Source organism: Aspergillus melleus (genome assembly GCF_016097325.1).
Source record: "Aspergillus melleus strain CBS 546.65 chromosome Unknown contig6, whole genome shotgun sequence".
NCBI lineage: Eukaryota > Fungi > Ascomycota > Eurotiomycetes > Eurotiales > Aspergillaceae > Aspergillus > Aspergillus melleus.
The window spans coordinates 1083221-1109984 of NW_025763375.1; the positions used below are offsets into that span (position 1 = coordinate 1083221).

General features: G+C 52.5%; 10 protein-coding genes across 10 annotated transcripts; 4 read left to right on the forward strand and 6 right to left on the reverse strand.

The window, feature by feature from the left end:
- Positions 1-14: 14 nt before the first annotated feature.
- On the reverse strand, positions 15-1916 carry LDX57_010152 (uncharacterized protein; the record flags this gene model as incomplete). Its single annotated transcript, XM_046091897.1, has 2 exons — positions 15-1279; positions 1340-1916. 2 exons carry the CDS (start codon positions 1914-1916, stop codon positions 15-17), a joined length of 1842 nt encoding a protein of 613 aa, XP_045947874.1.
- A 242-nt stretch (positions 1917-2158) lies between these two features.
- On the reverse strand, positions 2159-4131 carry LDX57_010153 (uncharacterized protein; the record flags this gene model as incomplete). The annotated part of the gene is made up of 2 exons (XM_046091898.1): positions 2159-3605; positions 3665-4131. 2 exons carry the CDS (start codon positions 4129-4131, stop codon positions 2159-2161), a joined length of 1914 nt encoding a protein of 637 aa, XP_045947875.1.
- A 2661-nt stretch (positions 4132-6792) lies between these two features.
- LDX57_010154 (cytochrome and DOMON domain-containing protein) lies at positions 6793-8107 on the forward strand (the record flags this gene model as incomplete). The annotated part of the gene is made up of 2 exons (XM_046091899.1): positions 6793-6838; positions 6966-8107. The coding sequence occupies 2 exons, from the start codon at positions 6793-6795 to the stop codon at positions 8105-8107; spliced, it is 1188 nt and encodes a 395-aa protein (XP_045947876.1).
- Positions 8108-8672: 565 nt separating this feature from the next.
- Positions 8673-9095, forward strand: LDX57_010155 (uncharacterized protein; the record flags this gene model as incomplete). The annotated part of the gene is made up of 1 exon (XM_046091900.1): positions 8673-9095. The coding sequence occupies one exon, from the start codon at positions 8673-8675 to the stop codon at positions 9093-9095; it is 423 nt and encodes a 140-aa protein (XP_045947877.1).
- Positions 9096-9445: 350 nt separating this feature from the next.
- On the reverse strand, positions 9446-9856 carry LDX57_010156 (uncharacterized protein; the record flags this gene model as incomplete). Its single annotated transcript, XM_046091901.1, has 1 exon — positions 9446-9856. One exon carries the CDS (start codon positions 9854-9856, stop codon positions 9446-9448), a length of 411 nt encoding a protein of 136 aa, XP_045947878.1.
- A 1648-nt stretch (positions 9857-11504) lies between these two features.
- Positions 11505-12892, reverse strand: GNT1_1 (N-acetylglucosaminyltransferase; the record flags this gene model as incomplete). Its single annotated transcript, XM_046091902.1, has 3 exons — positions 11505-11603; positions 11657-12297; positions 12403-12892. The coding sequence occupies 3 exons, from the start codon at positions 12890-12892 to the stop codon at positions 11505-11507; spliced, it is 1230 nt and encodes a 409-aa protein (XP_045947879.1).
- A 193-nt stretch (positions 12893-13085) lies between these two features.
- On the reverse strand, positions 13086-16240 carry LDX57_010158 (repressor protein). The gene is made up of 2 exons (XM_046091903.1): positions 13489-16240; positions 13086-13434 (listed from the first exon to the last, which is right to left on the reverse strand). The coding sequence occupies exons 1-2, from the start codon at positions 15643-15645 to the stop codon at positions 13183-13185; spliced, it is 2409 nt and encodes an 802-aa protein (XP_045947880.1). The 5' UTR covers positions 15646-16240; the 3' UTR covers positions 13086-13182.
- Positions 16241-16714: 474 nt separating this feature from the next.
- On the forward strand, positions 16715-19474 carry LDX57_010159 (putative C6 transcription factor; the record flags this gene model as incomplete). Its single annotated transcript, XM_046091904.1, has 2 exons — positions 16715-16792; positions 16868-19474. 2 exons carry the CDS (start codon positions 16715-16717, stop codon positions 19472-19474), a joined length of 2685 nt encoding a protein of 894 aa, XP_045947881.1.
- A 1783-nt stretch (positions 19475-21257) lies between these two features.
- On the reverse strand, positions 21258-22935 carry REG1 (protein phosphatase regulator REG1; the record flags this gene model as incomplete). Its single annotated transcript, XM_046091905.1, has 2 exons — positions 21258-22236; positions 22319-22935. The coding sequence occupies 2 exons, from the start codon at positions 22933-22935 to the stop codon at positions 21258-21260; spliced, it is 1596 nt and encodes a 531-aa protein (XP_045947882.1).
- A 2942-nt stretch (positions 22936-25877) lies between these two features.
- Positions 25878-26722, forward strand: tma22 (putative RNA binding protein Tma22; the record flags this gene model as incomplete). Its single annotated transcript, XM_046091906.1, has 4 exons — positions 25878-25941; positions 26025-26044; positions 26158-26245; positions 26310-26722. 4 exons carry the CDS (start codon positions 25878-25880, stop codon positions 26720-26722), a joined length of 585 nt encoding a protein of 194 aa, XP_045947883.1.
- Between the last annotated feature and the right edge of the window lie 42 nt (positions 26723-26764).

Consider the following 26764-nt stretch of genomic DNA (forward strand, 5'->3'; position numbering starts at 1 on the left):
AGAGACTGCGAAACTCACCTCATTGCTGCAATCCACTGGCCCCAAGACGTGGCGAATAGGAAGAACAGAAAGAACATCAAGAAACTATAGCCTGCCGCAAATCCAAGGGGAAGCCCGACAATAAAGTAATACAGAACATAGAAGATCACGGCACTAAGGACGGCGTAAGGGATTTCGCAGATAATTTGGGAGGTGCAAAATGCAACCCATCCATAGATGCCGCTGGGGCCCTCACGCGCTATCCAGATGTCACGGTTCATGATGAACCGCATCGAGATGGCGTTGATGAATTCGGGTACAAGCATCAGCACGAGAAAGCACGAGAAAGCCTTGGACTGCAGATCGGTGGAGCTGTTGCCAATCTGCAGATACGTGAGGCCGTTGATAAGAGCATGGAGGAATGAGGCGTATAAGCGAGAGTAGGGATATTCTGGGCTTCGCCAATATTGTCGCAGTGTCCGTTGCGTCAAGAGGGACGTCTGCTGGAACACCGACGGACTAGACAGCTTGCTCTGCGTGGCCTGCGACGCGTTGCCGCATTTGTGACGGATTGCATGTATCTCGTTCTGGACATTCTCTGCTTCAGCAGACCTATTCCACACGTCAGGCCAATTGACGCTGTGTGCAGCGTCTTTCATGCCGCCAACGACAACTTCAATGAGAAAATCCGCCGCGTTAGTGACATTCTCTGGTCGGTGGCCATGCTCGGCGAAATATTTGAAGATGGAACGTCCGGATTCCCCGACTTCTCCAAAATAGTAAGTGCTTCCACCAGGACTGAGTGCCAAAACTCGATCAAATTGCTCAAATTGCTCCTGGTTTGCCTGATGGATAGTGCAAAGAATAGCCAGACCCTGATCGGCTAACCGCCGCAACAAGGCCACGATACTCGAAGCACCCTGGCTGTCAAGACCGCTGGTCGGCTCATCCAAGAAGAGCAGAAGCTCGGGTTTCGCGCATAGCTCCACGCCAATAGTGACGCGCTTTTTCTTCTCAATGTCCAAGGAGCCTATAATAGCATCTTGCAGGTCCACAAGGTCAAGCGTTTCGATGACCGTGTTCACATATGACAGCTTTTCTTGCTCGGGCACAGCAGTGCTCTGGCGGAGAAGAGCAGAGAACTCGAACGCCTCCCGGATAGTGCTCGTTTCGTCATGGATATCCATCTGTTGACAATATCCAATGCGACGATTGAATGTTTGATCGATGGGCTGTCCGTCGACATACAATGTGCCAGTCAATTCGCCGGAGCTTGGTCTCTGGGTGAGAGCCGTCAACACTGTGTTAAAAACAAGCGGTTAGTTTCTCGCACGAAATGATGAGGTATTATTGGACATACATGTGGACTTTCCCGCCCCGGAAGCTCCTACGAGAGCGGTCAGTGTCCCTGGTTTGCAGTAGCCACGAACACCATTCAGCAGCTTCCTGGTCTCCTTTCCGATCTTGACATGCAACTCCAGGTTATCCCAAGTGAAAGTTGATTGGGTTCCTGCGAGGGTTTGGCCCGATTTCTCCATCATGGTACGAGGCGCAGCGGCCTGCGGACCTGTCGGGAGGCCATTGCTTTCCTCGTCTGCGGCGCGCTTCCTGTTCGACTTGGACTGTCCCCAAGACTTTTTGTGCTGAATCGGCCCAGCGCTATCTGGCTCCCACTCCATGACCTCGCTCAGCCAGCAAGTACCGGCAATGTAGACCACGGTGAAGAGGCATAGGATCCCAAAGTTGCGCCAAACGTGGCTGAAGGAAAACCCATACTTGGCAGCTAAATAATCATCGCCATTCACCACGGTAGTGCCCACTTGACTTCCTGCATAGCCGCAGGTTTGGTAGGCGATATCCGTATAGTTCGGGCCAGAAGGCACAACTGATCCTGGCGCACAGCTGAACTCGGTGTTGTGAAACTCTGCAGCCATCATGGACTCGTAAGTATAGAGTGCCGGGGTTGTGTACTGATAGATGGTGTTAGCACTTCATGGATTGTGTAAGACAGGGATGACACTCACAGCTATCCACCCAACCCAAGGAACGTCTTCTATCAATTTGTCGACTGAAAGAACGTATCCACCGAAGACAATACAGAACAGAACAGACACACCGCAGTAGCGCAGCGCAACCTCGAAGTTAGACGACGCGGCAGCAAATAGTCGGAACTGGGCAGTCAGGCAGATGGTGCAAAGATAAATGAAGAGGAAGTCGATCCAGAAGGAGCCGGCCTGGTGATCAAATTATTAGCTAAGCCAAAGACTAGAATCCGTGATGACTCGGTATTGGAACTCACATCCACCTTGAGACCCGACAGAAAATACACAACAATGAGATATAGGAACGTTATAGCAGCCCCGACCATGAAGTCGGCGATGACTCTGGCCAAGCATACCGCGCTGGGTCGGACGAAAGCAAATTTCTTCTGGCGACTGAGAATGTCTCGACCTTGCATAGCGTCTTCCAGCTCGGACATTTGCAGCCACGCCAGAAGGATGGCGGAGTAGAAGATCACACCACCCCGAGAGTACATTCCGTCGGTGGTTTGAGGTTGGTTATAGAACATGGACCCGACCAGCAGACCATAAACGACCGCCGAAATCAGCTTGATATACAAAGGCGACATGTGGCCTCTGATCTGCCAGATCTGACGTTTCGCGCACAACATGACTTGCCGAAACAACGAAATGGTGTACGGGGACTTGGGTGACACGAAACGAGACTTGTCGGTCTGCACAGCCTTTTTGAATTCTTCCACGCTTCCACAATCTGAAGCAGACTGGGATGCTCTGGTACTCTTGGCCCCGAAACGTTGGTCCTCGTAGTTTTCGACGTCGTATTCGATCTTCTTGTACGCCGAACTTTTCCTGAACGCCTCTTCCAGTTCGACGGGTCCTTTCGGGGTGCGCTGCTCCCACCCCGGTTTGAAACGCCGCCTCTCAGGAACAGTGATGCTAGTTAAGAAGTCCGAGACCGTCTGCATTTCGGCGCATTCATATCCCAAACCTTCAAAGTAACCCTTCGCATCGCGAGCCGGACCTTGGTAAATCATCCGACCCTCGTCCAGCAAGAGTACCTTGTCAACCAGTTCATAGATGGCATCCGATGCCTGGTAGAGCGTCATCAGCGTTGCCTTGCCACACGTATCAGTCATGATTCGCAGGCTACGTGCATAGTCCAGAGCTGACGAGGCATCCAAGCCTCTGGTGGAGTTATCCCAACACATAACGGATGAGTCGGTGGCCAGAGACTCGATAATGGAAATGCGTTTACGCTCGCCACCGGACACGCCTCGAATGTACTCGTTCCCAACGAGCGTGTTCATGGTATGGGACATGCCAAATACTCGTCCGTAGATCTCAAGATATCTCGAGATTCGTTCTTGATATCTTTTGGGCGACTTGCTCTGGAGCGCAAACTCCAGGGTCTGCCGCACCGTGAGGGTGGGGAAATGCACATCATCCTCGGGCACGTAGGCCACCTGGCCACGATAATGCGTCTTGACCTCCTCGAGGCTTAGGCCCGAGTAGTCGATGGAGCCCGTCACGCCGAGGAAAGATGAATGATGACCGGCGATGGTGCGCAGAAAAGTTGAGCAACCAGCTCCCGGTCTCCCCAGAACACTACGGAACATTTCAGTCAAACTCTCCACGCGCATCTCCTTGAATTTTCAAGAACTTACAGCATAATCTCGCCACTTCTCACGACGCCAGAGAAATCGCGAATCAATTCACGCCCCTCGTGGGGCTTTTTGGCGGACAGCCAGGGCTTGACGGTCCATTCATACACGTCCTGGAAGGTCAACGTGCGCCAGAGGGCCGTTCCTAAGGTCTTAACACTGGCATGGTCGTCGCCATCTCCCCAGGTGGAGACGGACTGGAAGCAGACGCCCAGGTTGGATTTCTTGCGACCCGCTTGGAGTTCGGCTTCGAGGAATTTGTCGAACGAGGAATGTGGCTCGGGATACTCTTGGGGTGGGGTATGATTGCTTATATTCGTCAGAGTGCGATGGATGTCTGCGATCGCATCTTCGTCTTCGTGAGAGAGATGTACTCGAGGTGAAGAGATAGCATCGGCCTGGCTCTCCACTTCCGGGTTGGAAGTCACGGAGGGAGCACCGTGCAGGTGGGCATGAAGATGGGCCGGCATTTCACACGACCTTTCCAAACGTCCCTTCACCCGGTGGGCAAGACAAGGGAATCAAAATTCGACTGCTGAAGCTGGTAGGAATCCATTCTACGATAGCCCGGGGAGGGAGGGGCAATCCCAGCACCTTTATACATGGATGCGTGCCGTGGCGGAACTACAGATCTAACAGCCATAGATCCAAAAAGGAAGCCAAGCTTCATGTGGTGAGCCAAAGGCAACAATGGACCAGCGAAAGAACGACATGGAAACGGGACTAGTGATCGTGCTGGTGGAGGTGATCCGCCACTCTAACAGAAAAAAACGGGACGAGCCAAAAAAAAACCCAATGGGCGGGCGATATAACTTCCGTGTCTGGCAGCTCGCTAGAGAATGAATCATCCAGCCAGAATCAATCAGAAATCGGAAATCCTCGACGACCGAATTACTCAGAGAACTAATCCGCACTCGGCAGCCAAGGCGGATCGACTCCACTTTTCCTCCGGCACGTTCTCTTTGGCCTGTCTTTGCCCTGCACGAGTATCTCGGATGTAGAAGAGAGATGGAATCTATCATCTCATAAGCACGACAGCAGGCCGTCAGCTGATGATTTCCGGTGGGCGCTGTGCATGCTGAATTTTCCTTCCGTGTACTCCGTACCTACATGAAAAGAAGTTGGAAGATCAGTCTCGAATTGGGGTCTATGACGCACGAAGGCATGAAACTTGCTCTTCATATCCGACGGCTGGGCTATTGCAAACTCGGTCACGTCCATCCTCAGGAGGAGGGAAGACCATCTCCAATAACCAACGGTAAAATGATGAACGTACTCCGTAGATGTAGGTAAGACGTAAGTGCTGACTACGGGGTAGAATTACCCGGGTTAACGCCGCAGGCGCCACGGAGGGCTAAGCCCGATGCGGAAAAGGTATCGCCGGGGACCCACGAGGCCTGAGGCCAACGCGGTTTCCGCGGACCCCGTTTTATTTCTCACTTGCACAGTACAAGCAGGTCAACTGCTTCTGCTCATCTCGGGGTGCAGCTTCTTTTTTATGTGCTCGTGACACCTCCCTCCGATGCGGTCTTTGTTGTCATCAAAGTGCACTGCATCTAATCCACCTTCAACCCCTCTCTCCATGCACGCTTTCAGGTGATGTCAGACAGTCAGATCGGTCACACCTGCACTTTCTTTCCTTCCCATCTCGATCGTTCCTTGCCGCACGACTCGGTGAATTCCAAGGAAAGGAAATGAATCATTCCCCCCTTTCATACCTACTCCACAGCCTCGTTGTCCCAGGCTAAGGTATCTGGCGAATAAGGAACCGGCATACATAATCCGGCTCAACGGCCCTGCATCGGAAGCTATGCTGCGTGGTGATGAGTATTCGGGACGCAAGCACTATAGGAACAATTCTTCTATTCATCGGACAATTGCACCGGTTATTCCGCGTCATCACTTACTTACCGGCGCTTCTCCGCAAAATCAGTGAATCCTACTCGGACAATATTCATTATGCTCTCTCTCTCCATCTTTCATGAGGTTACTACCGAAAAATGGGGGCAATACCAAAAAAATGAATTTCATGTCCTCAAAAGAGATCCAGACGTCTTGGTGCCTGAGGACTAGCTCAAAGTTGGCTTGCTTGCAGAAAATTACCGAGCTCAGGCACTTGGGTGTCGAGTGAAATCTCTATTCGGGTCTTAGAGAGCTTCCCAGTTCAACCAAGAGCTTCAATTTTCACCCCCGAGTCCCCGGTACTCGAGGTGCTTGTCGAGCTGGTGGCCGAAAGCCAACGACATCTGCGATCGGTGCGCACGATCACCTTTCAGACATCAACCGCAAACATTGCCGAGGTGCGAGGACTCTTGGGATCATCCGAGACAGATGACCCCTTTATCGACTCGCCATATCGTGCGCTTTTCATCGAGGCCTGTGGTAGGTTGCAGCGAAGCATGGAATATGTGCATCTATAACTAGACGCTCATCATTGTCTCGTGTTCACGCAAGGCGAAGGGGAGAAATAACATTCATACGGTCTAAGTACGAGAGATTTGGACATCTTTCCACGGTGCTCTCTATTTCACAGAAAGGTACCAATTCGACCGCATTGGGTCAGGATAATATGATGCGTTCGAGAGATTATAAATGACTGTTATGTGTCTCGCTGAAATGAACATTCCTGGACGGCGAGGGCGGCCGACGCAAGGGATGTGTCCCGCAAGGGGTGCATTTATTGGCATGCGAACGCCGGATGAGCGACCACATCCAAACTAGTTGTTACACCGCCGATAACTATTGTTCCTTGACGGTGTTGGGTGAGTAGGGGATCCGTGGATTCAGTTCTCCCGGTGAGCCTTTACTGGACGGCGCCTCGTAAGATCGATCGCTTTCCTTGGGCTGGCTGAAAAGCCCGAAAGTGTATTGCTGGCTTGGCTGTCAAGATACCGTGCGTTGACAAGTATTCAATATATACGTAAGCCTGTCGGTCAGCCAAGTCGACTGACTTCAGGTACTGTATGTGCCATGTATCAATATGATAAAGTGGCTGCCAATCCTCCCTTGGCAAGAATGGCTATAAGGACAAAGGGCGCCCCTCGCCTTTGGTGCTTACTGGCTTTGACAACTGATTGATTCCGTCTCCACGCACAAGTGACACGGCAGTCCAGCTTTCACGTTCTATCAACATGAGGTTCCGAAGCATCGTCGCGAGAGCCGTGACACTAGGGCTAGGTATGTAGTCTATTGCTCCTCGTTCCGTCCCCATTCTCCGGACCTCGTTCTACTTACTCGAAGAGTGCCAACCTTCTCTCTCCTCCTACGGAAGGCCAAAAATTCATCCGTTGACCTGAATGTACAGTTCCGCTGGCCTTGGCCGAGATTGTCACATTTTCTCCCGACGGCCAAAATGAAACGTACTTCAGTATCACTGCGTCCTCTCCCACGGGCCCTATTTCCTTCCAGATACAAGCGCCCGACTCCCTTCAATGGGTTGGCCTCGGTCAGGGCACTAGGATGGCTGGCGCGAATATGTTTGTTCTCTATTCATCATCGGAGAGAAATGTCACTATCTCGCCTCGGTCGGGAAAAGGCCATTCAATGCCAGAATCCAACCCGGAGGCTCAAATCACGCTGCTTGAAGGCACTGGGATCGAAAACGGCACCATGACGGCCCGCGTGCGTTGCGACAGCTGCATGAAGTTTGAAGATGACCTGAGCGCGAGCCGCTGGATCTGGGCCTACAAAGCGGGAGAGCCCCTAAACTCGCCCAATGCGTCCGAAAGAATACGGATCCATGACAACTTCGGCGGAACCGAGATTGACCTGGCTCATGCTGTGTCCAAATCCGACAATCCGTTCATGGGATATGATCCGTCTAGTAACGCCAAGGGCTTGGGAGGGTCGGGTGGTGGAAGCGCCATGGTGATCGCCCATGGATTCCTCATGGCCTTTGCCTTCGTTCTTCTCTTTCCGGCCTTCGCCATCCTCGTCCCCCTCCCCATCCCTATCTCCGTTGCGAAAGTCCATGCACCTATCCAGGCATTCACGCTGGCCGTGGCCATCGCCGGTATGGGACTTGGACTTCGTCTCTGGGTGCGCGGGGGTGTCTCTCATGTGGACGTGCATCATATTCTCGGCATCATCGTCATGGCCTTTCTTGTCCTCTTTCAGCCCGCCATGGGCTGGCTTCAGCATATGCACTTCCGCAAAACGGGCGGGAAAAGTAGCTTTGCGTACGCACACCGATGGCTAGGTCGCATATTGATCATTCTAGGGATCATCAATGGCGGTCTGGGCTTTCGCTTGGCCGGCATCGGTAGCCCAAGCACTCCGCGCAGCGCCATGATCGCCTATTCTGTCATCGCAGGCGTGATGGGATTGGCATACATTTCGGCACACCTGGTGATGGGTTTTCAAGGGAGAAGAAAGGGCCCCCCTGCGCAACAAGAGGTAAAAACTCATGCCGGCAGCGAGAACGCGGAGATAGAGCCAAAAGCGTGATTTACAGCGAATGCGGGCACCTTTGAATCTTCAACCCTAATCGGCATTACTGGCCGATCCACTCTACAATAATATTCCCTTACGTTGAAATGCTGTCTCGGACACTTGGTTTGAATTCGGGTTTCTATTTTTATCGATCCAGTCCTTTTTCTTTCTGGCTCTGTTTATGACATGTATGTTGCATCCATGGATGTAGCAAGGTTAGATGACACATTACTTAATCTCGACCATAGAAAAAAAGATCATTAGTTCTGACAATAACATTTCTACATACTTTAAAAGGTTTAGCTTGGAGGAGGTCTCTTTCCCATGACAACGAATTGCGAAGCCCACTCCGTATGTACTGTTTACATGCCTACAATGACGTCAAATGCAAACCAAGCAAACAGCCCAAGCTCCAACGCCGACCGCAAGTCCACCGCCAAAACCAACAACAGTCAGTCAACGCATCCTCAAGCAGAGCAATTGTCCCGGGCTCGCTGCATCTCGGCCCCAGGCGGAGCATCATGCATCACTATTATCCCCTGGCATTACAGTATCTAAGACCCCACCGGAACTAGGAACAATGTTACACAACGCCCTGATACGCACCCATCACATCACCTCCCGCAAAAAGGTCTCTGCCTTGAAACGAGCCGCGGATACCTACAACTGCTTCGTGCTCCTGCGGTCGGGCGGCTGTCCCGGGATTATGTACGTTGAAGCCAGAGAGAAAGATGCCGTCGAGTCGTGGGTCAATACGGTGCGGAATCTGCGGTATAAAGACTTTCAGCTGGTGGTGCGACCCGATGTCATCCAGCATGAGAATCGCAGTGAAGAGGACAACAGCTCTAGACAACAGAACCGACGTCGGGATGGCGATTCCCATGAGGGAAAGAGAGCGTCGGGTATAGGCTTGTCGGAGGTTGACAGCGTCAAGGAATTTGGGAATGCTATGCAGCAGCGTGGTGTTTGGCATTGGTGGAGGAAAGGTATGGGGTACACTTGAGCCGGTCTTATTGATCGATTGGTCTACCTCTCGTCATGCCGTGTTGAAATATAAGCCAGCCTGACGCTCTCGGTTGGAAAGGGCCTTGTTGGCAGTTCGACAATCGTCAAGTCATTCCTCGAAACGCCGAGACGCAAAGGAGGATTTTGTCCGTCGATCAGTCCAAGACACCATGTACCCAACATGCAAGGTATCTACCACACATTCTTTCGTCGCCGTCGATCTATAGCTCCTTACTCGGCACATCTCGCGGCTGGAGCTATCATTCAACACCCCGAAAGCACCGGGTAATTATATTCGGTATCGCAAAAACTATATACAAGAATATCCTATCTACCCTTTCGGTTCCATCAAACCCATGTACTGTTAGGAGCGCCAGTCACTGGATTGTGGCCAGGCAATTTGGGAAGAGGACCATGTTGTCCCAGCTCGTCCTTGGGTTCTGGCACTTCCAGAACTTGCTCCAGCGGCGTTAAAGCTCGTTTCTGTGCCTTGGTGATCGAACAACCCGGATCACTGAGGCCCCGCGCGCTCGTACATGTTGATACGGCTTTCTGTAGGGCGTCTTGGTCGGTCCAGCCGTTGACGAAGTCTCCGTGAAGCCCGTACCCCGTCAGGTCACCCATCGCGTATACCCAGTTTTCGAAATCGGGGAACGGCTCTGTGTTGAAGAAGAATTCCAGGAAGATGGAATATATCGCCACTGGGTGAGATCTTGGACAGATACCCTTGTTATATTCTCCAATCGCGGGATAAGCCATCTTGACGCATTCATGTCAGTTCCAATCATTTGCTTCATGGGGTCATGCTTAACTTACATGGCTCTTGTGGTCGTGGCTGTCCAGGTTCTTACCGTCCCAACACGATGGCAGGAACACCTGAGATCTTAACGTGGCGCATGGTTGACGCGGGAGATGTTTGGTCTCATTTGAACCTCCCTCATCAGTCATACACATGTGGGAAACTGCGCGCTGCGCAAAGTCAGAATCGTTGTAGGTTCTGCAGTGCTTGTTAGCGTCCTAGACTTCGCATACGCCCAACCTGCTTCGACTAACCGGAGCATTGGGTTACCGGCCGTCATACGGAGTCCTGCAGGCGGAGCCAATGAGGATTGCTGGCTGTCGCACGACGTTGCATTCGCAGAATAATTGCATACTCGGTTGAAGTAATAGATGGTCTGAGGCGTTGTTAGCCCTCTCGAAGGGATATGAACGTCTGCCGCCAGACAAAACCGATCCAACAAACATACGTTTCCCTCGAATTCAATCAACTCAAACGATCCGTTCCTCATGCGATGGTAAAGTTGTGGGATCCAGTAATTGCTTTTGTCAATCTCCACTCCGCAAGTGGTTTCGTTGGCATTCTTTGCGGTATCGATCGTCATGTTTCTCTGGAATGCGGTCCCCCCCGCGACGACGTGTGTATGAGCCGACGGCACCCCGGGCGAAACTATGGGATCCGATAACTGCATCGTTAAAGGAACACAGCTGAACGTGAATTCGTCCGTCACTGAGTTAGCACCCATTGCCGAGGCGTAGATTGAGAGCAGCGCTGCTGTGATGAGACCATATCCTCGGTCCGGCCTCATGATGCCTGCTGGGACAAAAAGGTCGGAGAACAGGCTGTCAATGATGATAAACAAGACGAAGGAAATTACTTCCGGCTAGCTCATTTCATGAGCGTAGTAACTTCTTATATGTGCCCCTCGATTGTATGTTTACCTAGTTGACCTGCATGCCCAAGTCCCAAGTATGCATTGCCCTCCCGTGGACATTGCAACATTTTTTGTTTACTTCAGCTATAGACCCCGGTGGCAAAGTCGAACTCTATCTCCCTTTAACCACACAAAAAGGACGATCTTCGACGCATTGGAATCTCCTCATTTTGCGGACCGTCGACAAGGCCTCCATTGGCTAAGCATCCTCTAGACATAAGGAATTCGCCGCCCAGTGGGAGCCGATGCTCATCTCCGGCGTCTTTTCCTACATTCCCATTGCCTTTCTTCTCGGGTGGCCTGATGATCTTAACGCCATACATTCCTCGGCCTGGTAGAATTTGATCGGAGCCTTCTTGCTCATGTGTCACCCTGCTAAGTGCTTAGCATGTATAGTCTTCATCAACCCTATTGTGCTCGTTCGCATCATGGTTATGGTAAGGCACGTCCCGGCTATACCGAATTGAGGCTATCGTTCGTCTGTCTTTGAAGTTCAACTTCGCAGTCATCATATTTATAAATCCATTTAATCGTTTCCAAATGTCTAAAACGAACCCGAAAGTGATCTAGATACAATTTAATATATATGGGCGTGTATTGACCCACAATGCCTTATGATACAGTATGAATGCAGTCACTATGAAACGATCCCCCCAAACACCACCTTAAACGCCATAAAGCAAACGAAGTCTGGATCATTGCGGGACAGGATCCTCCTGATCGGGCTGGGAATCCGAATCGGAAGTAGTTTCTTCTACATCAGGAGCCGGGTAGCTGAGAAGCCTGCAGATATCCTGATAGACTGTTAGTGAAGATTACGCGGACATAAGGTCATCCAGTTACATACCCTTCTCCTCCGACGGAAGTCGTCGTAGAACTTCCTCCACACTTCTCGATTGCGACATCCACTTTCCTTAGGCGTGCCGGGGTTGTGCAGGCACTTGGGCAGCGTTTCCGCGAGCACTTTCTGCGGCCACATCACCCAGGGTTTCGGCAATGGCCAGTCGGAAAAGTGCACCAGCTTGGCTTCGGCGAGCACCTTGTCCGGATCCCAGGTCTCGTAGTCATTCCCCAAGAAGTTCTTGTGGTCCTCCGCGCGGAACTCGCCGGTGATCAAGCCGTACTGCCGGTGCGGGAGTACCAAGGCCGAATCGCCGTATCGCTCATTCAGGAGTTCCATATCATATCGGTCCGGCCCGGAGAAGTTCGTCAATACCTGTCCGTGAATGGCGGGCTGGGCCGCGTCCATCAGCGCTGAGAATTCCCGGTAGGAGGGCTCGATCACGATCAGCAGGGATGATAGCTGCTTTGTGCCCGGGAGTGTCCAATACGCGCGCGGCATCGCCACCTTGGTCGGAGGGAGGAAAAACAACTCGTCCATGGACTGGAGAAGGTTCACGTCGGAGTCGAGGTGGATCACGCGGTCGAATTCCGTCTCGCCAAAGGCGAGCAGTTTGGAGATGCTTTTATCCCATGGCTCGTCGGGTCCTATTGTCAAATACAAGATGGAAAGTCAGCAAACCGCCACATATTCCCTCTAAATCTGCGCTAGAACAGGGAACTCTTGTTCAGCGGGTCGTCCGATGCACATACCTGCCCCGGCCTTGATCATTTGCACATCGATCGGTACCAATTGTACATTGTAGGTGTCCCGAGCCAAGTTCAGCAGTTGGCTGTCCCGATCGCGATCGCTTTCGACAAGCACGTCCCAGTCTTCGGGGTAGAATAAGACCCTTTGGGCCCGGCTGCCATATCGGTGCAAGGCCTCGAAGACCATCAGGGCGTTGCAGAGATAGGCGCTGGAAGTCGCATACTGGCTGTAGGCGTAGCGGGTCCAGTCAACCCGGTCGAAATCGACATGCGGCAGCGGCGGCGGCGGCGGTCTTTCACGTCGAAGGTACAGGATGAAAAGCAAGAGCAGCGCAAAAAAGACCCAGGTGCGAAAGTGTCTCAATTGCCGCTTGACGATGGCGAAGCATGGTTCGTCGGGGATGTCGAAGAAATCATCTTCGGATTGGTTGGAGCCTCGGCGGCGAGGGAAAGGGGGAGGGTTCTTGGTTCCCATCATGAATTGTCGGTTCATGCTGAAGCGGCATCCATTTCTGGATGGGAGATATGTAGGAGCCACATGCGAACACGCGTTCGGAGGGGGGATGCGTCGACAACCCTGCGGATCTCCTGCGAGGTGAGATCCCGCCACGTGATCGGGGGCTGTGAACACTTCAACTACTTCGCTCCAAGAGTATCTGCACCCTATTGCAATGGGGCGGTGTTTGACCCGCTGATTCATTTCGATTGGTATATACATGTGTGTACTAGATACTACTAGATCCATATCTGTATCTATTCATTATACCACACTGCCCTCACTCATTAACGAACGCCATCGAGACGTGCTTGTATCGTCTTCTCATCAAAGCGCCCATTTTCACCAACGTAATTGCGAAGAGCCTCGGACGTCATAAGACGGCGTGGTGCTTTCCGTCCGGTTAACAGTTCAAATTGCGCGATTGCTTGCTCCGAGACATTGTCAAGTCCATCAACTAGAACCCACGGGCGACCGGTCTCGCTCCGAATGCGACGCATCTGCCGCAGCAATGGTGTGTCGAGCGGTTTGTATGCAAACTATAATCCAAGGTTAGCTATCGTACATTGCCATCCTCGTCGGGGATCACTCACCTCCAACACAACACCTCCGGTCGGGCTTCCCAACCACTGCATCGGCATTTCAAAGTCGGCCGGAGGCTCATCCGTATCCGGGTCCGCAGGCACGCAGGAGGCAATCAAACACGGAGGACATTCACCTGGAGGCCAGTCATCCTGAACTGACTTCAACACATGGACCACCTCCGTCGAGCCTACTTGTGATGCAGCCCACGAATTGAAGTGACGGGCCACGCTTTCTGCGCGCGACAAAGTTCGATTGTAGATGAAGATTTTACGGCATCCGAGCCGGAGCATGGCGTAGATGGCGGCGCGACCCATACCGCCCGCCCCTATCACCAGGCCCGTCGTCTTAAGCGGACTGATAGCATTGCGTGGGGACAGATTCCGATTGATGCATGTCATAATGCCGACCCAATCCGTATTCTCTCCGTACCAACCCAAGACGGGTCCAGCCTGGTTGCGACGACTCGCTTGCTCCTGAAGTGGAAACATCGTTCCATCGGCCCGCGCCCGCAAAGGCATGATCGTATTGATCGCTCCGATTGCCTCGGCATGTCGACTTTTCGCGGCCAGCTTTTGGGAAACCTGCACCCTCCACGGCTGGACGACACTAGCTCCTCCAAAATGGGGATCTCGACCCAGACGGTCCAATGCGGCAAGAGTGGCCGACTCGGGGATACTGTACATATGATTCATCCCACAATGACGGAAAGCCGCGTTGTACATGACAGGGGAAAGACTGTAGGATACGCTGGCCCCAAGAATATAGAACTGGAGAGGATCCAGCACATAGCTTTGGAACAAGGCCTGAACCGCATCTCTTGACGTGATCAACGGGTCTGTCCCGTAGTCTACAGACCGCTTGATTGCTGGATGGGTAACCGAGGTGAGGATTGAATTGAACACCTGGGAAGTTCGTCCTAGACTGCCGATATTATATGCAATGATAGGAGGATGGTCACCAGTCAAGGACTGAACCTTAGTTGTGAACTTCGCAACGGCTGCGTTGTCTTCGCGCTCTGTAGCCACACGCAAAAATCGCACAAGTTGACAGCCTAGTTTTTCGGCCTCGAGGTAATGAGAAAGGTTGTACTCATGTTCCCACGTCACATGAGCTGAAGGCTTGAAGATGGTTTGTCCTATTATTTTGGTCGTTCCTCGACTGCTGATTGCATCTGCGAGTAAGGCACGGTCAGATCCTAGATCCACGACCAAGTATTCCACGCCGAGTCGTAACCCGTGTTCCACAACCTCAAAATACGTGTTACGCTGCTGCGCCACTGACGGATCACTTGCACCGACCCCAGATGACGCAATGTCGATGGAAAGAACGATGGGAACTCGAGCACTTCTCCGAAGCAACGAGACTTGTTTGCTGACGGTGCTCGCCATCCCCGAATTCCATCGATCAACGCAGAGTTCAATTGCATCTCCTCCTGACTCGAGCCCACACAAATCAACAGCACCATCTATGAGCTCGGAGGATCGGACGAAGATGGCGTGTGTGAAAGACCGACGTTCCGGGGGTGTTTCCAGAAGCACAAAAGGCGAATCATATCCAGAGTGGCCCAAATCTGTCCCCGTGATAAATCGAACAAACCGGGTGAAATCTTCCTTGGCCTCCTTGAGTTTGAACGAGTAATCGACGGATCGCCGGTCCGGAGTTTCTTCTTCGGCCTGGGAAGATACGCTGGACCGATCTTCAATGTTGTAGAACTCGAAATTGGAGCAGGTTCGATGTAGAGGGTCTGACTCGCACAGCAACTTCGCAGACTGGTCCTCCAGACCGAGCAGGCGTTGTATGCGGTCCATGTCGCGGACAAGGTAAACTACCGGGTTGGTGGCGGAGAATTGACGGAGGTACTCCTGAACGGGGCGTGTGAGGCTTGCCAACCCACACTCAATAACACAATGCGAGCGGTGATTATCCAGCATCATCTTCAGGACTTCGATATCCCGATGTTGGAACTCCTGGCTTCCATACCGCTTGAGGTACTCATGTCGCGTGAGCCCGGTAACCTGCTTAAAATAATGGTCTTCGGTGATGAAGCGTCGTTTCAAGGCCGTGGCAGCGACAAACCCCATTGAGCGCTTGCCACAGCCCCGAATGCCAACAAGTACCAGAGATGCATCCGGGTCGATTTTTCGGCGGGGCCCGGGTTGTTGCATGGTGCAGACGAAGCAGTTTCCGAAGGTATACAACCCGTGATCCGGAGAAGGTCGCGACGGGATCGAATGGACTGATCAGAGTCAAGTTACGGGCAACAAGACCATAATAGCGAGACCCATAGCTCGATTTGAAAAAGGGGGGTTAAGTTGAGGTCTTCTAGTGCCGTGAAGCCGCTCTAGAGGTAGTCGGGTAGCGCGCGTCGCTCACAGTGCATGGAGACGAGACACTCCGCAGCGAGTATACACCGTACTGCAATGGCAGGCGACTAACAGGAAGGGAGAGTCCCAAGAGGTTCCGCAGATCCATGGCCGGCGAGACCATGACCAACTTCCATCGGCTTGTCGCAACGGGTCTGCTGCTTTGCCGCGTCGATGCGCTGGTCCGCTTGCAGCTTCTGCCCCGCTCCACCGCCTGCTGCCCGTGGACGCGCGGTAAAGACCTTAGCCGGCTGGCTGGTCCCGATGATTCACTCTTAATTTCATTCCATCGGAATATTAACTAAGAATAGACCATCGGAAAGATCACCTCGCTTCAGTCCTGGACTCGGGCACTCCCAGACCAGTTCCCCGATTATCGGCTGTGGTGGAAATATCGTGTCAACGCGGACTACAAAAGATAGAATGATGAATCCCGCACGGAAAGGAAATCGTGGGGTGTTGTGTGGGGAACGGGAAGTTCGGAGCACTCCGTGGGTGACTAATGCCACTCACCTCCGACGACTACGGGACACGCCCGTCATCCACTTCCCGACTTTCGCCCCGACGGCCTCCCTCGAAGCCGTCCGTCATTGCCTCGGAATGGGTCTAGCCAGTTTGGTTCTTGATCTGGCTCCCTCCCCCATGAAAAGAAATGTTCTTGATCCCTGGATGATTCTGTGACGGCAGCTATCGTCGGTCGCGCCGTCCTCGAGTGTTTGAACTTCTGTCTCTCTCGCCTGCTCGGTTGCATGCTTTCTTTTCTTCTTCCCACACACTCTCCCTAACGAATCGTTAACGGCCTTGCGCTTCGCCCTCAGGCTCTTTCCTTACCCCATACATGACATGCCAGTTCCGTTGTAATTGACCCTCAATGGACGAGGGTTCTGATCCGAAGGCCCCTCGACGCAAGAGGGTCTCCAGAGCTTGTGACAGGTGCCGAAGCAAAAAGGTATGTCGGCTCCAGCTCCTAATCTGCCTAGCAATCCACCGATTATCGGAACCCAACGCTCACAATGGTTTTCAGGACAAATGTGATGGCATACGCCCCTCTTGCTCCGCCTGCCAGGCCTCAGGCCAGACTTGTTCGTACGACCCGCATGCGAAGAAACGTGGATTACCGGAAGGATACGTGCGAGGGCTAGAGAAGCTCTGGGCGTTGTCGATCTGCAATATCGATGGGTTTGAAGACACCATGCTGGCTCTTTTGGGCACCACGGCCGAGTCGGCTGGTCGCCGAGATAAAATCAGGAGTCTATGGGCCAATGATGGAGCATCTGAAACGATGCATGAATCCTGGAAAACCAGCCGGCTCTATGGCGCCCTAGAAAAAATGCTGTCAAACCCTGATGCTTCGCCGTCGCGTGGTTCTGAAAAGCGCTCTCGTGAGGAAATTGACGACGCCTCGACCAGTAGGGAGACCGCATGGGGGTTTCGCATAGAGCGCAGCTCGTCCTCTTTATCAACGGGCGCTCCGCGCGTAGTAGAACCCTCCGCCTCATTCTCTCCTGCTAAGAAAGCTCGCCTCTCTTACCCGTCGAGTAGTCAGTCTACCTCGCTGGCTCCGGGCGCTAAAAATTCGCTCGAGTTACCGACTCAGACCTCGCAGCTTTTAGACGTTTACTTTGCCGTCACACATTCATGGTTTCCTATCGTCGCTAAACATAACATTCTCCGAGCGTCATATCTTTACGTTAACGGCCCTCTATCGCTTACCAACACTACTCCCGGATCCGGTAATCATGCTGCACTCTGGGCTGTACTTAGCTACACCCTCTCTCAGTCTCAAACGAACTTGCAGGATGGGTCGCTGGAGAGATTGAATCGGACGAAGGAATATTATGCCGTCTCTCGCGCCTTGATTCCATCCGAGACAGACCAATATGAAATAGGCCACGTGCAAGCGCTACTGCTACTAACTATGGTCAACATCGGTCTCGAAGAGTGGACTGCGGCCTGGTTGCTAAGCGGCCAGGCAGTGCGGATGGCTATTTCAATGGGCTTGGGCGCTTTCGCCGATGTTCGACGATCTGACGATCTGAGGCAAGGAAAAGCGGTATTTCTTGGATGCTTTGTCCTTGATTCGCTGCTTTCTTTCCGTCTATCTCGAAGGCCCTGTATGCATCCCCGCGACATATCCTCGGTGGGGCTCTTAGAAGAGGATGGCTTAGAAGAGTGGAATTCCTGGGCAGACGTCTTACCCGCTGCCGGCGGGAAACATGGATCCAATTCTCCCCGACGAGGCCCCCTACTCGCCCTGAGCTGCTTCAATCGGCTAGTGGAATTGGCTAGCGTGTTGAATAAGATTGCCCGTGATGCTGCGACCGGAGCCAACGCACACATGTTTGCACAGCAGCTGGTTATGGAGCTTAAGCAATGGGATGATCGCTTACCGTTGGGGTGTCGACTGATCGGTCCCGAGAGTATCTATCCTGAGCGGCACTCTGCATTACTTCCACACCAAACCTACTTAGGGCTAACTTATGTGGCTACTCTACTCTGGCTATACCTACGGATCGCACCCCAGGAACTCGGGCTGCCCCGTTCCCAACGTCCCGCCGTCGAGGGCGCAAAGAAAATCCTCTATAGAGCTCTGCCAATGTTGTCTCAACATATGGAAAACTTTCAGGCGTGTGGTCTTCCGCCAGTGTTCGAGTTTACCATAAGGACGATGGCAGAACAGGCATTTACCCTGCGCAACAGGATCGAGTCCGACATGTTCCCCTTCGGACGGTGGGCCGAAGCTCTCTTCCAACGAACAAAGGAACTCAGGCCATCCTGGCCCGTTTACGGCACATTGGCTTCGACCATCGAGCGTTGGTATCGCTCCAAAAGTCTACCAGAATCCGCGTCACCTTCCTTTCACGTCCCAGATTTGGAAAGCACGCCTTTCAGGGGTGGCAGTCTTTCTGGCCACAATACCTTCGACGACCCCATGACCGTGACTGCCACGCACCAACAAAACCCGAACGGGGAGGCGTCTGTGACTCCAGGGACCCTTTTGGCAACAGCGGAGCCCAATTACACGTCATCCATATTGGGGATCACCATCCCCGTGGATGCACAATATCTAACGCCAAAAGACACGGTCATGGAAAATGCCGATCTATCCATGCTAGATGCGACTTTCCGAGATCAACCTCAGACCCAACCACCTCGTCCGGCGAATACCACACCGACGCTCATAGACAAGCCCGACACAGCGGCCGATCTGGACGCACTATTACCGCCCGTCCCACCCCATCCGCCCACTCCCGACTCATCCGTTTCGAATCCCATGCTGCCTGCGAAACCCATGAGCAACGACCCGCCTCGATCCTCCGGGAACAATCTCAGTCTTGGCCACGACAATTCCGACATGTCGGAACCCTCCGTTTCTAGTAGAGACATTGATTCCATTTTCAAAGATCTGGCGTATCTTGACACCACTGAGTGGGCCACCAGTCGCGAGGCAGGCTTGAAGGACTTTGGATTTATAGATGACAGTACTTTCCACGCATTCTGCCATGACCCAGACCGACTCGCCGGGTCCCAGCCCTTAGTCCACCCCCCGTCGATCGCAGACATCTGGCCGCCTCCGGGGTTCTTTCCGGAAACGTTCCAAGATTCCTCGGAAGATACGATGGAGGGGTGATGTCTCGAAATCATTGGCTAAAAACGCGTCATCCTAGACTTCTACTAGTATATATCCCGTTCTCCCAGCATGTCTCAATATGCTATAGCATAGTGAGGATTGCTCACATGGGAACCTCCCACTCATATTTATGATACCCGGGGTTACTAGGAAGCATGCCCCATCTTGCTTCCTAACCTCACACAACGTTGATTTAAGTCATGTACACTTCTCAGTTGATTGACATGCTTTTTCTTTCCATTTTGAAGCTCATTTCTAGGCAGTTTGAGCTTGATTGAGCAATATACAAAGAACTTTTCAGAATCATCAGTACTCTAAAGATCATGGAAACGCTCGGCCTCATTGAATTATAGATATACTCAATCCGACTCGATCATTCCCAAGCTGTTTCACGGGTCCCTGGACTAGAAAAGGAAAATCAAAAGAGGCCCCTACCTGAAAGAATGGCCCGCTAAACCAACGGCCCATCTCTACGGCATTGTCACTTTTATATAAGCCCAATCCGCAACTCCGGTTTCTTATCAAGCTGACGTGCTCAAGAACCTGTTTTCTTTTTAGTTTTAGAGATGGAGACATGCTCGGCAAGTTCACTCAACAATATACTTTGCTTAGGAACCAGGGTCGAATACTGTTCCAAGAAACCCTTAGATGCGCGAGCCCATCCCTCCTATGTAGTAAGTCCGGCCATATCGTGCCCCAGATGACCGTGCGGGCGAGTGATACAGGTGACGTCTCCGGGCACACTGCTGCGCACAATCTTCATCAGCCGTGATCGCGTTGTCGCCATCCTAGTCATCGGCGTTTGATCGATCGGTAAACTGTCCCAATCCGCCTGCCTAGTCGATTCATGCACGGTTGTAGATTGGACTCGTGGGGGGAAAAGGCCGTCTCTGTGTCACGTACGCAGGCTCGATACCTTGTTGTACTGTACTACTTTCCTTCTTGCACGCTTGTCGGACAGGTTCAGCCACAGATAGTTATTATATGCGAGTGGGACAAGGCAACAAACTGCCTTCGCAGAACACAACAGCAATACCATTTGGAAGTGCCGCGTACCGGTGTGGCTTGCTCAAAGGCCACATGGCCTGGAAACCCTCCTAGGACATGTGATGACATTAGGGCTTTCGGCCACATCTTTCGATAAGATGGTCGACTTCGCGGCTGCGATGAATGGGACGTTCAGACTTTGCCAGATGATGTACAATTCGGGCTCTGGGAACAAATTTCCCCGTGTCGAGGTTCCGGATCAGAAGGCCGCTGTCCGCTTCATACGCAGGGTAGCACCCGACCATAAGACGGGTCCCCATCTTCTTCCTGCCGTTTGGACACACTTCGCATGGAAAAGGGTTTCTGTGCAGGTTCTACTCAAACAGCGACTAGAGGTATTAAACAATACTATCATCGGCATTAATATAGTCAGTACCTAGTAGAGTCCGTTATGGTTACTAGAATTATGATACGAGGAACAAACACGCCAAAGAAAACAGACCCAACTCCCATAGAACGTGTAACTCCGACCCTTTTAGAACCAGATAAAAGTCATGGACTCGTATATGCTGCGAGAAGAACACAAAAATGTCATAAGCGCTGTATAGCAAGAAAAAAGCCCGCCGCCAAAAAACGTGTATAGATTTACTCATTCAAGATCCATGTGTATGCATTAGCCCCTTTTCAAAGTAAAGAAGAGGAAGGAAGAAGAGGGAGGAGGAAGGGAGGGAGGGGTTGAAAAAGAGAAGAAGGAAAAGAGGGAAAGTGTTGATTGAGGAATCCGGTCGAGTCAGAATCATCGGCGCCATCCGACATTCCATATGACATGAGCAATATCACGGGCCGTGTTGACAGTATCTACAATCCTGTAGATGAGGCCCGTATTGGTCTGCTCGCTGTCGTCGGCTGACAAGGGTGGCCGACCATGCCTGCCCAGCTCTTCTTCGTCTTCAACGTTCACAAACCAAGGACGACTTTGTTTTTCCGGGTCGAGCGGATACTGGCTCGACTCCCAGGTAGGATACAAGTCAGTGCCGTTGTCACCACAGTCATCGTCGTCGAGGAAGAAGTCTGCCGACGGATCCGAGTATTGAAGGGCTCTGGTGGAGCTGGACTGCGATGACGACGTCGAGAGGTAATCAGTCCACCGATCGATTAGGGAGCCCGCCGGGGGCTCGGGAGTATCGCCACGGTATTTGAGCGTAGTAGAAGGAAGAGGGGCAATGGTTTTGTTGTCTCCAGTTGAGCTAGTCCGCGCGGAGGTCTTCTCGACGTCCGAGGCTTGCGGAAATATTTGCTTCATCATAACCACCCCTTCGTCCGCAACCGAGTCATCTCCACCGGGAGTCGGCCATTCACCGTCATCTTCGTCGCCTTTAGCCTCGACGGCGATGCACTGCACGACTTCGTCGTTGAAGTGAATATGGCGCCTCTCGCTGGGTGACCCGATGCCAGACGACGCGTTCGTCAGGGTGTCCGCAGGTGAGTCCACGGACAAGTCATCGGTGGCGTAATGGTAGACAGGAGGGCGGTTGCGGCTTAGGGCCGCCTCCTGTGCCTTCAGGATCGCACCGGCATGCTGTAAAAGCGTGTGCTGTGACAAAGAGCGTTGTAAGATGGTCTCAGAGGCTGTCCTCTTTTTCAAAATGGGCTTCTTGTCTACATAGAACGTGGGCGTCTCAAAGCAGCTTGGCGGTGGCGAAGTGGTTGGCTTCTTACCGCCCGAGAATGTCTTCAACGGACCATAGAGCCAGGTCACATCGCAGTCCTTCAGCCTGCAACGACGGGTTAGGACGACAGCTGGTCGAGTATAGGGCGCAGAAACTCATCCGGGGTGATCAAGGTAAGGGGACTAACCAATTGAGGGTTTCAGGGGACACAGTCCCCAGCTCCAGTCTCATCTTCGCCCAAGTCCTCCAAGAAGCATTCTCCAACCTCACGCCGTTCTCATATACGCTTCTGCGGCCGGTCACATAACGCCAGGAGGCCCAGATGTCCTCCTCCTTCCATTCGTGGGACAGGTAATCCACGTGCCTCGAAGGCTCTTCCTCGATCGAATGGTCGTCTGCCGCCGGGGTCTGTAGCCTCCAACGGTGTATATCCACCAAGGAGCGTGTCGAGCTCACCGAGGAGCATTCGTCTTTGGAAGCACAATCAATTGCGTTGTACGAAGGAAGCACGACATCGTCATCTTGTTCATCGTTGACGTTGAGTGATAGACTACTGAGCGTTGTAGGCGAGGAAGCGAAGGGACGAGCGGTTGATTGGGTGAAATCAGGCGAGGATAAAATGGACGACGGGGCTGACGAGAGGATGGGACTTGGACAGTCCCTGGGGGGAAATGCTTGCATGGGAGATTTGACGGAAGGAACATTAGGACCATCTAGGAAGTATCGTTGGGCGACGGGGCAACGCAGAGGATCGGGCGAAAAGCGCGCATGCTCCTCTGGCGAGGTGGAAAGCACGGCAGCCATGATAACGAGGGCTGCAATATCATCGGAGGGAGAAGGCCTTGGTCCAAAAGGGGTTCAGCGGCCTCAGACTGGGTCGGGTTAGAAGAAAAGGGCAATATCAGGCCGAAAGGGAGGGTAGAAGATGGAGACAAAGGCTGAACATGACGATGTTCCCCGTGGGTAGAGACCAGAGAAGTAGGCGGGGAAGAAGGGGCTAGGTATATAGCAGATAAGATGCGAAGAGACTAACGGGAAATAATCGAGATAGAGTTCTCCGGAAGGCTCCTCTCTCGGTAGTAGGGAAATCCTCTCCGTAGTCCGAGCGTGAGACTAAGGGAATATTTCTTTTTCTAGTTTCTCTTTTTGCTTTGGCTTTCTCAGGCCGACGCAGGCGTAAGATAGAGGGATCCACCGTGCAAGTCGCGGATGCGACGCGATGATGAATCGGGGGAAGGCAAGCGGCGTAAAAGCAGGGATGAGGCCAATGGATGTCACGATAAAGATATGCCTCTAGCCGGTAAGGCGGGTCACCTTGGTGGCATTCCCCGTCACGGCGTTGGCGAGTTGTGATAGGAAGGCAGGAAGCCGGGGAAGAGGATGGACATCTGGAGGTAGGAGATAAAGAGACGATATGAACTGATGGTGCAACTAGTAGTAAGTGTAGGAGTGAGGGCAGATGGAATGAATTAGTTCGGGCCCTTAAAGGCGGTCGCCACCAGGAGGGATCCGTGGGGGGTGCAGATGGTGGAACTCTACCGTTTCATTATTTTCCTCGTTGATAAAATCATACTTCCTCGACTCCTTCCCGGAACGGCGACCGTGGTGGCTGCCTCGTCCGTGGACACTTACACTCGCCCCGCTCTAGATTCTCTTATTATGATGATTATTCCCTCGATTTCCCCTCTCCGCGACCGACATTTCTTTGTAGGGGAATTCCCCACTCGGAAAGTCTAGATTCTCGGGGATCCAAACCTTAAGCCCTGGTCGGATGCGGTAACAGTTGGGAACGAATAATGCCCCGGCCTCTTATCTCGAGGGAGTACACCGTACACTACACTTACTACTGCATATGCACGGACGTTGCGCTGCACAACAGGTTTTTAGTGCCGTTGGATTGGCCAGACCCGACTTGGACCTTCCTCCCTCCTCGCTCACTCACTCACTTACCTGGAATCTCCTCATCTGCCAGAAAGGTATGCATATAGAAATAAACATAAAATCAACAAAGAGGTACGTACTACGCAGCACCCACCAAGGGCCTGAGCGTCTAGAAGTTCGATGATCAGACTTCCAAGCGGCTAGAAGGCCTACGGGGAAGTCTTGGTATAATCCAATAAATCACTGGCATTTCGATATCAGTAATTACAATCGAGGGGAGGTGGCTTCCTGTTTCAGGCCTGCAGCGACTCAATCTTCGCATCCAAGGCATTTATCTTGTCGGCCTACTGCAAAGACGCCGGGGCCTCGACGGGGCCTCGACGGGGCCTCGACGGGGCCTCGGACAAGATAGCAAAAAGACGTGGCAAGTGGCAATTCAGGTTGAAAGAGCATGCTGCTAGAAGTCACAATCAAGACGCCGGCGGTAGTAACATCCATGCAATAGTTACGTTCACTGCTTGTAAACAACTCAATAATCATGCTGTTTGTATGTCCTTGCCCATGGGGGAGAAAGGGGGGTTCGTTGACAGCTCAGCAAGGAGATGCAGGAGCGGAACGGATCCCCTTCATTCTTTGCTGTTGGGTTAGAGAGGTCCGGTCACTCTCTTCCAGGATGGCTTGCAGATCCCGTCAACGTTCTGCATTACGATATATTCTTGAGGTGGGGGAGGGGCTTTGTTGCTGCCACTTACCTAGCATCAAACTGTTAAATTAGAAAGGGATTATTTCGTAATGCGATCGCAACCCCTGTTCAGCTCTCCCGGAATGTTCCGGAGGCGCAAAGGTCCTTTTGACTTCGCCCCCATAGATATGCCCATTTGTCTCATCTCACCTTGTCCGATCCGTCTGAGCCGCGAGAGTGGTGCGGCAACGTCCAGGGCTCCGCAGGGCCGCTCGATGGGTACAGTACGCGCACAGCATGCGTATGTCAAAGGGCATGGCATATGCAGAGCCCGTGCTCGGGGCGACTGTCGCCTCAAGGATTGGAAAATCCCAAGCGCACGACAACGGCGGAATTGTTTGTTACCGATGCCCGTGCTCCTGCACCGACCCGCAGCCACTGATACCGGCGTGGGCTCCTTCATTGGCTACCATCAACTGTCAGTGGTACTACACCACGATGATGATGATGTGATTAGTAGTTTGAATGGAGCGAATGGACTCAAAGAACGCAACTCGGAAGCTCGCCTCGTCGAATCCCGGCTTGTATCCTTGCCTAGCAAGCAATCGTGAAATGCCTGGCAGATAATCTAATGCAAAGAAACGTTCACCCATTCCTTTGACACAAGGCCAATGGCGAGGGTCTAGAACAGGTTGGCGTCGAGGTTGTTACCTGATCGTATTCAATCAGTAGGGGCTTGGCCGGCGCGTCGGCATCTCCCAGGTATCCCAATAATAGAGTCCTACCAATCCGCTCACTTGCCCCTCTGATTCATGCCCTCGAGATAAGTTCCCGATACCATTGGCTATCAATCACCGCATGGTGAGTAGGTACGATCGGCCTAGAGAATGCGTGTCAAGTGTAAAACTTACACGGTGGTCAACGTAGGGGTACGGGCTGGATCCGTGGGAGGAATTGCTACAAAATCCAGCCCGCTCTCACCTCTTCTACCTAGACCAGACGGCCAGGTGCTGCGTCACGTGATGGGCATCCGTTATCGCGACTCGGCAATACTGCACTTCCGGCCCCGCAGCGTATCGTTATCGGGTGACCCAACCTGCCTCTGTTGCGCCCACCAGAGCTTTTTCGTCCGTCATTTGCGCATCCCCTAGAAGAGCTTGCAAGCCGAAAAGAGGAGCTCACAATGGCTGAGGTACTACAGCCAACCCCTGCCGAATCCCAGGCAAAGCATGTTGTTTACTGCGGTGGTGAGTCTCGTTAGCCTACGTAACACGGCGAACGATACCCCTCGTCTGGAACCTCGAAGCCTTACTAAATCTTTCGAGAACAGTTTGCACATTGCCTGCAGAGGTATGAGTCCTACATTCAGAGGCCATCGTCTCATTCGACCTTCTTCGACGCATAACGAATCCCACAAGCGGAGGCTGGCGGGGGAGCATGTTCGGCTGACTGGCAAATCATAGTATTGTGAATTTGGTGGCACCGCAAAGAAATGCGAGGAATGGCTGAAAGATAACCACCCGGATATGTACCAGCAACTATATTCCGAGGGTATGTTGAGGGCCGAGGCGGGGGTGAGTGAAGAGCAGACAAAGGGAACTAACAAATTGTGCAGAAGCCCTTAGTTCGAATCTGTCCAACCTTTCGGTATCTGTCCGTGAGCGTGCAGCCAAAGATGCTGCCAAGAAGGAGGCAAAGGCTGCTTTAGCAGAAGCCCGGGACGCCGAGCGAAAGGCGGCTTCTAAAGTTCTTATCAAACGAGTTGAGCGCAACAAACGCAAGCATGTCAGTGTGATCACCGGGCTAGAGGTATACGGTCTAGAAAACAAGAAGATCGCCAAGGAACTCGGCAAGAAGTTTGCGACTGGCTCTTCAGTGACAAAATCCGCCGCCGGAACCGAGGAGATCACGGTGCAGGGTGATGTGAGCGACGACGTCAAAGACTGGTTGTTGGAGGTGTACGGGAAAGAAATTCCAGAAGCGAATATTGAGCTTATCGAGGACAAAAAGAAGAAGGGGGGAAGCTAATCAAAACATAATAAATTAGGAATGACTGTCCGTGCATAAGCA

What these genes read in the sequence shown, in the direction of transcription:
- LDX57_010158 (XM_046091903.1), bottom strand. Translation starts at nt 15,645, where the DNA reads ATGCAACAACCCGGGCCCCGCCGAAAAATCGACCCGGATGCATCTCTG. An exon ending in CCGGAGGTGTTGTGTTGGAG is followed by an intron (nt 13,435 to 13,488) that starts GTGAGTGATCCC and finishes CTTGGATTATAG; the next exon opens with TTTGCATACAAACCGCTCGA.